Here is a 13,628-nt window from a genome sequence, read left to right on the forward strand (position 1 = left end):
ATGCAAAACCGAAACACGGACAAGAGAGGACAGCGTGGTCCAAGGTCAGTCAGTTCACTCTCAGGACATTTACCGTCCCTGCTGGGTATCTGACACACGCACACACACACACACACACACACACACACACACACACACACACACACACACACACACACACACACACACACACACACACACACACACACACACACACACACACACACACACACACACACACACACACACACACACACACACACACACACACACACACACACACACACACACACACACACACACACACACACACACACACACACACACACACACACACACACACACACACACACACACACACTCCTCTTCCTCCTTCTCCTCACCAGTCACAGCAGCAGAGGAAGGAGCATGACGACCCTTCGGGCCCACGGAACTTGCCAGAGCTGGGCGTGTCCATGCACTCTGCGATGAACGCGTGCAGGTCTGTGACGCGCACCTGCTCCTGTGTTTGAGCCTGTAGGAAGACAACGTAACGCTCAGCACCTTTTACATACTGATGCTACTGACTGAGTTGAATTTGAACCGATGAGACAGCCACCGACAGCAGGGCTAAACATGCACAGAAACCACATGAAAGTTGTACCATAATGGTGTCGTAGGCTCCGGTGATGAGTGCGATGAAGAGGGACAGCACCATGTAGATGAAGAGGGAGATAAAGGTGTATAAGTAGACCTGACTGAAGATCCACACCAGCGTGCCGCTGCGCTCCATCTCAGCGAAGGTTACGAACATGTCGTCTCCGTTGATCAGAGAGAACAGGCACTGTGACGCCATTGACAGGGAGCGGAACTGCACACACACAACACAACACAACACAACACAACACACAGTGGTGGAATGAAGTTAAGTGAATGCAGCGTTTAAATTAGGAGATTGCACAGAGGTGAGAGGGGAACAACACTTTTAACGTGTTATTGCATTCTTGAGTCACATGAGAGGATCGATACCACTTTCATATAACTATGTTATAGATATTGTAGAAAGTTTAATAGGGTACTAATGAAATTCAGCGAACCCCTCATTAAGGCCACACTCACACTGTCCATCCGTACCGTGCCCAAGCACGTTTCACGGCTAAAGTCTAGTTCCTTTGACCAGTGTGTCACTCTTGGAAAAGGGGGGGAAATCTCAACAGGTTTTTTTTAGTTTTTTTTTACTTGGTTAATAAAGGTGATTGATTGAAAAAAACTATCTTTATTTTTCTCTTTATTTCACTCTGTTGTAGCGCCTGTCTCTTTAATACCCCCTCATGACGTCTGCTCTGATTGGTCAGTGTCTCCAAGTCGTTTGCATCTGTGCTCTCACAGTGTACGTACTGTCCGTCATTGCAGCCGGGCACTGATTGTGATGGAGTAAAGCTGCCCTTTCTAATGTTAATGAAGGCTTCGAAGCCCAAACGCACACAGGCAGATATCTTCCGGAACGACTGTGATCAGGAAATGGGGGGAAATTAACAACATATGCAACAAAGATTACAGCTTCTCGTGGGGAGCGTATCTTTGCTCTCAGGCTCCTTCATATGACACATAAGGGAAACTTTTCAAAGGGTTCCATCTTCTCAACAATCTTTTTGCCTCGGTTAAAAGTTTCCCAGGGTCAGTAAGTTGAAATCAGGATGTGAATCATGCAATTTACATCCAAACTGTCAACATTTTTTAATGTATGTGGTGAAGATTCTGACGGGATTTAATAAAAAGTGTATTTTATTTTGGTGAAAAGTGATGCTTCACACAGAAGATCTTTACAATCGGCACAGTTTGAAGATCAGTGTCACCAATTCAGTATTTGTCCAAATGTCTCCCCTTATTACGTTAATGGACAGAAACATTATGATGTCACAGCGAAGTTGACCTTTGACCTGTTGGATATGAAATGTCATCACTTCATCCTTTTATCATATCTGACATGTAAAATGCTGTCATAATTGGTGTAGAATAACAGAATAGCGGCCATGGTGTGGCAGAGGCGTAAAAAACACAGAGATTCAATGTCTTGGCCTATGGAAGTGCAGCTCTAAATTTGTAGAAATGCCACAAACAGCAATTTTTAGCATGCTTCTTTATGATGTTTAACTTTTCCAAAATTTTCTGTAGAGGCGTGAATTTGTCTAAAGATATAATCCGTAAAATTTTCATTGAGTTAATTGTCTTTTAAGTTCCTCTCTATCCCAGAGTGAGTTAAACAATGGTGATTGATCATGTGACCCACTAATGAAAGCACTTGTTGCCTTTTTGCTGAGTATTCCCATCTGTGTGTCTGTGGAGACGTTCTGTCTCTAAATGGAAATGTGCAGCAAGGTTCTTTGTTGTTGTTTACTTCAGTCAGCAGCATTTGGGCTGCCAGTGGAGCTATGAAGCGTATGCTGCGTTACCTTGTAATTGGAAAATTGGAAACTTCTAACTTCTGAGTCAGGCCTGTAGTAAATGCAGAGGTGTAATAGGAACATGTCTGGGTGTGGATTTAAGAGGGGAACATATAGGGGATGGACTGGAAGTAGAGAGTTGAACGTGTGTCAAGTTTACCAAGCAGCAAAAGATAAACTAACTAAAAAGTCAACATGCATAGTGACTGTGAACGTGACAGGATGAGGCTCTGAAAGAACAGGCTCACCTGCAGTAGTTACATCTTACTGCTAAAGAGGCCACTAGAAACAACATATCTCAATTCTTAGAGAGTAAAATGTACAACTTTAACTGTACCTTTTCAAATAAATTGTTTAATTGTCAGATTTTTTGCATATACGAACTTGTATTAGTTGCCATTTGTAAGGTTGTTTGATTGACCTCTTTCTACAAGGACACATTACGCAGAATGTTGTCATGAATTATATTTAATTAATGTCAATGTTCTTCTCTCAGTAATTATATACAGCTATTTCCGGCATTTTATAATAATTAGGCCGCTGTGGCTGACTGAATGACTCATGCTTGCTTATTCCTGCAGAGTGTGTGTACAGTACCTTGGTATGATAAGGCCCCAGCACAATCCATCCACAGAAGCAATATCCCATATAAATGGCAGCTGCACAGCAGCAGAAGCGAATAACATTTGGAAACGCAGCTCTTAGAGTCACAATCAAGATCTGAGAGAAAAAGAGAGAGGGAGGGAAAGACCAAAATATATTTACCTTTCAAACATGAGCTTTATTTGTGTGTGTGTGTGTGCGTGTGTGTGTGTGTGTGTGTGTGTGTGTTTGTGTGCGTGGTTGTGTGTGTGTGTGTGTGTCTTCCACATACATTGTATTTCTGGAAGAAGCTGAGGTAGCGGATGACTCCCACCCACACCAGCAGAGTGGAGGTCCCCAGCAGGATCCCGCACATGTCATATGATGACAAATTCTGCATCACAGATTAGTGACGTCATTAATGACCAGAGAGTGAGCACATTACTGCAAAGCTGAAAAACTTCCTCACACGTGTATTTTACCTTGGATTCAATCCCAATTTTAATGAAGCTGCCGATGATGGTGAACATGTCGCTGATGATGAGCAGAATGTACCAGCCGTTGATGAACTCCATCCTGTCTCCCCAGCTCACACTGCGGCCAAGTGTGTGTTTGAAAAACTGCACGTACTCCTGGTTAGGGAGAGGGGAGGTGATGAAGAAGATGAGAGGCTGTGTCTCGTTTTGTATAAATGTGATGGACACAAACTAGGCACTAAATGTTTTTATCTTGTGTGTAAAAAAATGGCAGCCTCATAATGAGGAGCTGTGGTTGTACAGGGGGGTTATGAGCAAACACAGTGAATACATTTTATTGTTTTATTTGATAAAAGACTCGGGTTATCAAGAAGGCCTTGCTAGCATCAGGGGGGTTCTGTGTGTTGATGGCAGCACTGTCTTATTATAGCTGCATACTGTACATAGAATTAAAGTCACAGTCGCCAACATTTGTTTGATCATATTCACTGAAGCCGACACTCTGCTCTGATAGAACAACATAAATCATCGGGTTTTAGAACAAATAAACGCGCCTCTACGTGCACCTACAGCCTGTTGTTTGTTTTGCAAAAATCCACAGCGCCCGTATCATCCTGTCCACTCAGCACAGTTCACAGTTTGTGCACACGCCAAAGATCCTCCCTCAATGCTCATGCATGTGACAATATCACAGGCACACGCTAAATGACGTTAGCAGTTAGCACTATCTATGAGTATGTTAGCCAGCCTTCCTCTGTGTAGCGTGTACTCCATGCTGTTTATTGATGAGAGAAGACACGCCCACGTTCAAAGGAATCTGGTGCACACGCACTGACGATGCTTAATGGGAGGGAGCGGAGGAGCTCGGTGGTAGAGGGGGAGGGGCGTGAGAGTTGTAAACATTCAACATTTGACTGAGTCAACTCCATCTGCCAGACTTGCCGACTGCAGCTCTAATTATTAGTGTTACAAATTGTTGATGCGTCACTGACTGTTGTGTGCCATGGTCTTTTGCCCTGTTAAAGACAGTTATTAGTGGGTTATTAATTATTGTATTAAAACTTACAACAGTTATTAAGAATGGTATGCTAAGAGGAGTCGCCTCTAACAGCTTAGCCTGACCATGACTGTGACTGTGACCGCAGCGCTCTTCACAGGGAACAAATTTATACATTTTGCTGCCTATTAATGAGTTACAGCAATTTTTTCAGCTATGCACTGTTGTGGCAGTATACGGTCTAGCACTACATTCTTCCCTCTGGTCACCCCCCCCCCCACACACACACACACACACACACAACCCAACAGTGGCTCTACGCCCCCACAGTATGAGAAGCACTGTTCTTCTCTGGTGTTATTCTATGTTTTCTTTGTCAATAAATCCCATTACACTACAGGTTCTGTAGCCAAAGTCTGATATATATTGTTCCTCCGAGCATAGTTTCATTGAAACTGAACTATAAAATACAACAATGAGCCCCACTGTGGCACAGGGTGACATGTTCCCTCATGACTGAATTGCTAGATCACAGCCTCGTCGGCTTATTGTAATGAAATCCAATCATCCTGTGTATATCCAGCCCATTCAAATGGCAGCCCGTGAGTCACATCGGGCCCAGAAGCAATTTCAGAGTGGCCCAGCAGAATCAGATTATTATTTATATCATAATAAAAGCTGTCTTTTATCATTTATAAGAGATTATCAGTGTGTATTCTTGCCAGATACGCTCACGGTTCGGAGAAAATGTCTCTGCTGAACATGAGCTGGTCAGGAAGCACAGTGTATTCTGTCTGTCTGTCTGTCTGTCGGACAGTGCAAGGTTAACATAGGCTCTGAAGGGACGCTGGAAGCGTGCAGCCTCCACTTCCTGTCTGGGTCTGCCCAACCACTCGATTTCTGAGAAATAATATAGTATCACACATATTTGTCAGTTGTGTCTTAGCGAGACAAACAAGCAGACACACGGGTTGTAAATAGGCTGAAGGCCCATCTACGGTAGATTTTGTGGTTTTTAAATCTGTCCCAATTTCATTTGTAAATTCATAGCCCTGCTGTAATAGCTTTCTTTTTACAGCATTGAAAAATGTCGCACTCACACTGTCCATCCGTACCGTGCTGTTTAGACGTTCCACGGCTAAAGTCTAGTTCGTTTGACCAGTGTGAGTGCAGCCGTACCGCCTAGCTGCGGCACGCTTGCTTCCGTTTGGGAGAGGTGGGCTTTTGTAAAGCACGTTTGCACATGTACGAGCACGAGCGTGCGCACGTGTACGAGCACGAGGGCTACTGCGGTTCTGACGTCATTTTATGTGCACCTGTGGGGACGTAGAAAAAAGAAGGAGGGACCATGCGCGGACATTTAAAACAATGGCGGCGAAAGGTTCACGTTGGTGTGATGCGGAGGTGGAGTGTTTACTGCAGATTTGGTCGATGAAAAGATTCAAAAACAGTCGACAAGACGCACAAAAACTCAGAGGTCTATGGAAAGATTTGTAAACAAAGCGACGCATCGCGATGACGTCATCAATGCGTGTGACGTGTTACGGCGTGATGACGTATAGGCAGCAAGAAGCATTCTCCGAGGCCCAGGTAGTGTGAGTACAAACGGGCCTGGAGGGGGGGACAAGTACCCTAAAGCACGGGGCACGGTGTGAGTGCGCCCTAAAAGTCTAAAAAGGTGTGCTCAAAAGATGCATCCTCCTATTTTCCAGTTAAAAGTACCCCGTGGACTTTCTGAACACTCATAACAAAGTGGATCAATAGTTTTATGAAGGGGTCTCCATATAGTTTGCCAATAGTTTCACATTATCACCATGAAAACCAACAAACGCAGCAATGTGCCAGCAAAGGTAGGGAAGAGGAAGACTGTGCTACCAAGTAAACATGGATGTAAACAGGATACGATAATACTGTTTCTGGTGGACAATGCTGGTGACATAAATGATTATTTCACATTTTTGTATTTTAAAGGAGTTCATAACCTATGCACACCTGAGGGGACGACAGGAAAAAATGGATGATTTTATATTCAATAGCTCTGACCTAACCCCTGAGCCACCGGCGCCCCCCTTAAACAACTTCACAGGTGCATACCACCTACTGCATCAGAGGTTGTAGATACCTGTGGTAGCTACTGATGAAATGAGAGCATTTCGGCTTTGTATAATCGGATGATAATTTATCCGCTACATATTGTGCATCTCTATTAAAAATGTTCAAAAAAAATTTCATTTATGAAAAAGGATTTAAATTTTTTTTTTTTTTCCAAGAAACTCCACAGTGCAGCTTTACTTTGTGTGTATTTAAATCAACAGCATCTGCTGTGCTGTCTGAGTGAATTTAGAAGAGAGAACAGCAGTGTGTGCAAGATCTAAAGGTTACTGTCACTAAGTAAAGCAGCATTTTCACAACACAGACACATATGTTTGTTGTGCTTTCTTACATGTTGCAGGATTATGCCTCTGAGGATGGAGCGCCCACACAGCAGCAGGGACAGCAGGCAGACGATCGCCACCAGCACGTCGAAAAACTCCCGAGCATAACTCTCGGCTGACAGGAAAGGAGCCCAATGAGAAAAGAGACGGATGAGTGAATATCTGCACCAATTGTGTCCACTGCAGCTCATCCACCACCACTTAACTCACCGTGTCCAGACACGTTGGGGTCTCTACACTCCTTTATGGAGGCGTGGTTCTGCAGACTGATCCTAACTTTGCCGCTATGCGCCCTGTTATCCATGACGATCTGATAGCAACAAGAACCAGAGTAAATACACGATCACTGGCCGTGAAAAGGTGCATTCAGCCATCAGTTTATCTACTCTTATCTTGGTGGTGTGCTCATTTAAACAGAAAACAGGCAGTTGTGATTCATCAGAGCAGATTTCTATCTGCACTGTGTTGTGATGCAGGGTGGAGGTTGGAAAAGAAATGATAAAAGAGAGGGCTCACCGTGATAGCAAAGGTGTAGCAGTCAGGGATCTCATTGTTTATAATGGTCTGAATGTTGATGGCCTTCAGCCGGAAGTCAACTGTTACATTGATCAGCCTGGACACAAAGTGTGACAGAGTGAGTTCAATGTGAACAGTTAACACCAAAGGACAATCACAGTAGTTTGACTTTATTTCTAATGTTAAAAACACAAACATCCTCTGACTTGTAGAACTTGAGAGTGAAATTCTTGTAGTCACTGTTTCCTGGAGCAGAGCTGTGAGTCAGTGGATTCAGTCCGATGCAATCTGGAAAAGAATCGGAAAATAACATTAGAGGAACTAAAAAACATCTTTTTTCCACATCACATGACACGCGGGCCACACTTTTACACTTCCTCATCACATTCAAATGCAGAATCCTCCCTCTGGGACATTTTTATTTGTCTTAATTTAGCCACAAGATGTTTCATGCTTTGCCAAAGGTTGTCTGCCAAATCAGCAGGTGTATGCAAATAAGTCTGTTCCCATGGCATTGCTATTACAGTATATGGAAAATAAAGCTTTTATTTTTTTGGTGATAGGAACTATTTCCAGCCTTTGAAAGTAGGGCACGGTTGCAGGGCTGCTCTTGACATATGTGGAGCAGCAACACAATGACTCACTGACTGTCATTTCCTTTAGGGCCAAGAGAATACTGGCAGTGAGTAGAGAACAAGGCTGCCGGTTACGTCCAACGCTCGGGGACAATTTTAATGAACACCAAGGAGAGAAAGTCCTACCGGTGACAACATGGGGATCAATGTAAAAGGTGTCGTTGACAGGGTCGATGGTGCCGTTCCTGTAGTACCTCTGGCAGAGGGAGAGCGCGCTGCCGTTTACACCGCCGTCCAACACGTATGCGTACCGCCCCAGTGAGATCTGAGGTAGAGCCATGTACTGAAGAGGGAAGCAGAGAGTCTGAACTGAGGCAAATGAACAAAAACACAGAACAGCACATTTAAATAGTGCTCGTGTTCCTTTCAAGGTGAAAAAACTCTGAAAGAAATGCAAACCATGTGAAACTGGAACTCCCCTCTGAATCAAATGCTGGTGCAACTCTTTCAGGTCAACCTAATGTTTTCTCCCTCATCTCTAGTGGCATCTAGTCCGGCTTACAGGCTGCAGGTATAGAGCATGATGCCTTGCATGTGATGTTGGTTGTTGCTTCACAATCTACCCACCATAAGGTTGGAAACACCTGGCCCCGTGGGCTTCACGTGAATGCAGGCTGCCCTACGCCCCATGGGACATGGTACGTGAAGAAAACAACACATGCAAGATGATGCTTGTGTACTACTATGAGAAAATGGCCAAGGCCAGGTTTAAATGTAGCAACAGGAGCGTTCTTATGTTCCCTGGGTCCTATGTTCCCCACTTTGTTTGTGACCGGAGAACATAGGACCCTTTTCTGATAAAAAGGGTCCTATGTTCCCTGGTCTGTTAGTTTTTCCATAATCAGTGCTGAATTCCACAGCAAATAGGCCTATGTAGACCCTAACACTACCCCCTAACCCTGACACTAGTCCTGACCCTAACCGTAACCTCTAACCCTAACAAAATGCTGAATTAAAGCAGCGGAGACACAGCTTATGCGACCGGGGATAGTTCCTCGCTCCACCAGGGTAACATACTACATCATAAATGTGTGTGGATAAATGTGTCCAATATTTTGGTTTGTACCCAAAACTGACGACATTCTCATCAGTCTCTCAGCTGTGTTTTGTGTTTAGTGCTATTTAGTGAATGTTAGCATGAAAATACTATCCCTGCTAAACATCCGCATGTTAGCATTGCCTTTTAGCGCATGTTTTTATGCTACCATTTAGCTTGGGCACTGCTGTGTTTAAGTTCAGCCACAGAGCTGCTAGTGTAGCTGCTGACTATATTATTTTAACGTTTATATGGGCGAGAGAGGCTTGGTCTCTTTTTAAACATTTTTTTAGTGAGTTTCAGTCAGGCAAGTTTGCATTTATAAACTGTTCAGAGTGATGTTTGGGGTTAGGATTAAATGCATTTATGCTGGAAATGAAATGTCAAAACCTGAACAAATAAACTCAGCTCGATACTACTAGACTAGAGGTAAGGGAGAAAAAGTTTTCTGTAGTTTGGGTGGATCCGCCCTTTCAGGTAGTACATTGAAATGACCCCCTGTAGTTATTATGAAGCTACCTGTTCTATGGCGAAGTGGATGCAGCCGTACAGTTCCTTCTGTGTGTGGACGGCATGAGGAGCGTCGCCCCGGTAACCCATCAGGAAAAGGTGTTTGAATGCATCGGTGTTCTCCTCTTTAAACGTCACCACCATCTGGTTGCTCAGTCCAAACAGCACCAGCTGAGGGGCAGAGACAGGGACACAACAAATGAGCTTCAACCATCAGGGCAACTGTAGAAGAGTAATTATGGCTCAGCTGGCATGGAATTAAATAAACTCTAACTGGACAGCAGCGTCCAACATGTTCTGATGTAATCACACCACAGCGCAAAGCCGGGCCCACCTGCACAGTCACAATGACGATTTTGAGCAGCTGCAGGCCCAGTTTGAAAGGCTTGCGTCCCTTGGCGTGGTATTTGTCACAAGGGCTCATAAAGAAGTACTTGAGCTTCCTCCTCAGGGCCTCCTCCTCCTCCTCTTCCTCATGCTTCTGAGGCTCAGAGCCCACCAGAGTAGTGGGACGAGGGTTCCCACCCCCAAGGAGGGACTCATAGCTGGCCATGGAGGAGAGGAGTCGGTCCTTCTCTGGGAAATGCAAAAGAAACAGACAGGTTTCAGACAGGGGATTAAGCTTCAACGTGACCAGCAACGCTCAGGAAATAAACTCACATCATTTAAGTGACTTATTACTTAAATCTTACCACTGTAATTAAAAATGCACCTTTCTCTCTTCATCTTGCACCTTAAAATCCACATAGTATATTGTAATATATTATTTTTATATTATATTTTGTATTTCTGATTGTATTGTACCACTGCTACGATGACCTAATTTCCCCTCGGGGATAAAAAAAGTTATCTATCTATCTATCTATCTATCTATCTATCTATCTATCTAACTATCTAACTATCTAACTATGACCAGCATGAATAAAATGTTTACTCAAGAGATCTAGTGTAGAACTAACTTTCATGAAGTTGGGACAAAAACAGTCACAACTGCAGCAGCGGACTTTTATTTTGATAATCGATGAATCAGTTCAGTAATTTCTCAAGCAAAAAATGTCATGGCATTTGCTTTTCTTGTCTTATATTATAGTAAGTTATATATCTTGAGTCTTTGGATCATTGTATGAACTCACACATCAGGAAGGTCGATTAATTCAATGATAATCGATCATGTTTCAATGGAATCGTATCATGATGAAATCATAAATCCAAATATGGTGATGTACAATTACGCTGTGTAAATTGATAATAACAAGCACATAGTCACTCAAATCTCTATGCTGTGAAATATTTTAAGGGAATATAATTTAAAGATTACAGTTTGGATTTTACATCACATTATTTGTTTACATGCATGTAAACATAGCCAGTGTGCAGGTGGAGAAAACATTTATTTTTCTCTCTTTAATTCCACTTGAAACTTTCATTTTGCACTAAAGTTCTCAATAAAAAGAGAAAATTCCTTCTTTTTTCATGTGTCAGGTATTTAATTCAAACAGCAGTATAAAATAGCCTTTACTATGTGGTAGAATATATATACGGCTGTATGGTATTGTTGGGATGTGAGAAGATTGTGTCCATATTGATCCTCCGCAGTGACAAACATCTTTCACTGTTCTGATATTTCACAGACCTAACAATAAATCTGGGAAACAATCAGCCTCTACACCCAGTCTTTCAAATGTTAGCTTTCAATCCCAATCTGACCCTGGGGATGTCATCACCCGGGTGACGTCATCAGGGTTATTTCTCCACCCACCCCTCCACAGCCTCAGAATACAGTATAAAGCAGGCTGGGAAGACCCTTGAAGCTTTGACTCACCTGTCTATAAATCATGTAGATAAATCAAAGCCATGAGTGTGAGGATGTTGCTTTAAGAAGGCCCTGCTAGGTAAGTAAATGGGATGCAGCAGGATCATCTCTTTAAAGTTTGCTATAAAGAATCTGCAGCATCCTAAAAGTATGTGGAGGCACCCTGAAGCAGAGAGACACTGAGTGACGCCATGACGCCAGACCCAAACAGGATGGGTCCACAGATGAACAGTGGAAGGCTCAAACCTGTGGCGCTGTCGTGGATGCAGGTGTAGCTGGAGGACGCCATGGTGACGGTGGCGATCACACGGGGATGATGGACGCGGACTTCAGCAGCGCAGACGTCGGGGAGCGAGTCACTTCATTTGATCTAACGGTGTCGGAGCGCATCTCGCACAGAGGATGCTCGGTGTCGCAGTATATGGAGGACTCGCAAGTAAACAGAACGCAGCTTCCTGCCAGCCACGTGACCCAACCACGTGACTAACACGGTGCGTTGCCATGGTTGCGGCTCAGAAACAAGAGCGGTCAGTGAGGAGCTCTTCAGTCATCCGGTCAGATACCATGTCCTCATGAGTTTAATAGTTAGTGTGGTAATGACTCACACTCACGTGCCACTTAAAGATATAATCTGTGAGATTATTCTGTCCCAGCGTGAGTTAACAATGGTGATTGATCAAGTGACCCACTGATGAAAGCTTGTGTCGCCTCTGCTGAGTGTTATTAGTATGTCTGGGGAGACATTCCTTCTCTAAATGTAAATCCAGTGCCATGTAGTTGGGGTCATCTCTATGATCCCTGCTTGCATAAGCCTCTGCCTCCACGGATTAAATAACCCAGGTGTCTCAAACTGATGCAGGAAACGGCTGCCGTGGCTGTTGTAAAGGTGATTCAGTTGGTTGAATAAGTCTAGTCAGGTGTGTTCATGCTTGGGTGGAATAAAAACCTGCAGCCACAGCGGCCCTTTCCTGAATCAGTTTTGAGACACCTGGGTTAGAGGTTACGGTTAGGGTCAGGGTCAGTGGGTAGTGTTAGGGGCTACATAGGCCTGTTTGCTGTGGAATTTGGTACTGAAAAAATAACAGCCCGAGGAACATAGGTACGCTCCTGTGGTTACATTTAAATACGGCCTTGGCCATTTTCTCATACTAGTTCACAAGCATCAAAGCTTGCATGTGTTGTTTTCTTCATCTACTATGTCACATGGGGTGTAGGGCAGCGTGTATGCTGTTCCCCGGTCACATACAAAGCGGGCAACATAGGTACGCTCCATGTTAGGGACACTGCTGACAAAGGTTGGTCTGCTGGTGTTTCTTTTATTGTAATCGGGAACTTCCAACTTCTGAGGCAGGCTTGTAGTAAGGGCAGAAGAGTTATAGTAACATATGTATGTGTGTGTGGGTGGGTGTGTGTGTGTGTGTGTGTGTCTGTGTGTGTGTATTTAAAAGGGTAACAGGGAAGGACCAGAAGTTGATAGGTAAATGTGTTTCAATAGAGTTTACAAAAGAGCAAAAAAACAAAAAAAATCAAGACTTTTTCAAAAATGTAAACATAAACATTCCAAAACAGTCCTGGTTAATTTCCTGCAATGTTTGCAACTCGAAAAGGTCTATACTAACCGCATATGTGACAAGATGGAGGGCTCTGAAAGAACAGTCGCCTGCAGTTTCATCTCCAAAGAGGGACTTTCTGGCACAGCATTAAAATAGTTTGAATCCCACTTGAAGGACTAATTACACATCTGAGCGGGCAACAATTACATGTGGTGTTCCCCAAGGCTCCATTCTGGGGCCTTTTCTGTTTAATATCTACATGCTTCCACTGGCTCAGATCATGAAAATCAGCAACATATGTTACCACAGCTATGCAGATGACACACAAATCTACATAACTATATCACCAGATTGCTATAGTCCAATACAAGCACTGAGCAGATGCATCAAGCAAATCAATGGATGGAGCAGAATTTTCTCCAATTAAACAAAGAAAAAAATGAAATTATTGTTTTGAATCAGGAATAAACATGGGACAGGTCTGCTCTGTGTCCCCAGAGTCAGGACTAAACATGGGACAGGTCTGCTCTGTGTCCCCAGAGTCAGGACTAAACATGGGACAGGTCTGCTCTGTGTCCCCTGAATCAGGACTAAACATGGGACAGGTCTGCTCTGTGTTCCCTGAATCAGGACTAAACATGGGACAGGTCTGCTCTGTGTCCCCAGAGTTAGG

At 43.7% G+C, this 13,628-nt stretch overlaps 1 protein-coding gene across 1 annotated transcript; it reads right to left on the reverse strand.

The window, feature by feature from the left end:
• Positions 1-358: 358 nt before the first annotated feature.
• Positions 359-11,788, reverse strand: mcoln1b (mucolipin TRP cation channel 1b; the record flags this gene model as incomplete). The annotated part of the gene is made up of 13 exons (XM_083930606.1): positions 11,649-11,788; positions 9,924-10,165; positions 9,599-9,760; positions 8,170-8,326; positions 7,615-7,696; positions 7,409-7,505; positions 7,103-7,202; positions 6,901-7,007; positions 3,467-3,616; positions 3,277-3,378; positions 3,000-3,122; positions 623-829; positions 359-493 (listed from the first exon to the last, which is right to left on the reverse strand). Exons 1-13 carry the CDS (start codon positions 11,689-11,691, stop codon positions 359-361), a joined length of 1,707 nt encoding a protein of 568 aa, XP_083786732.1. The 5' UTR covers positions 11,692-11,788.
• Positions 11,789-13,628: the final 1,840 nt, after the last annotated feature.

This window comes from Echiichthys vipera (assembly GCF_963691815.1).
Source record: "Echiichthys vipera genome assembly, chromosome: 17".
NCBI lineage: Eukaryota > Metazoa > Chordata > Actinopteri > Perciformes > Trachinidae > Echiichthys > Echiichthys vipera.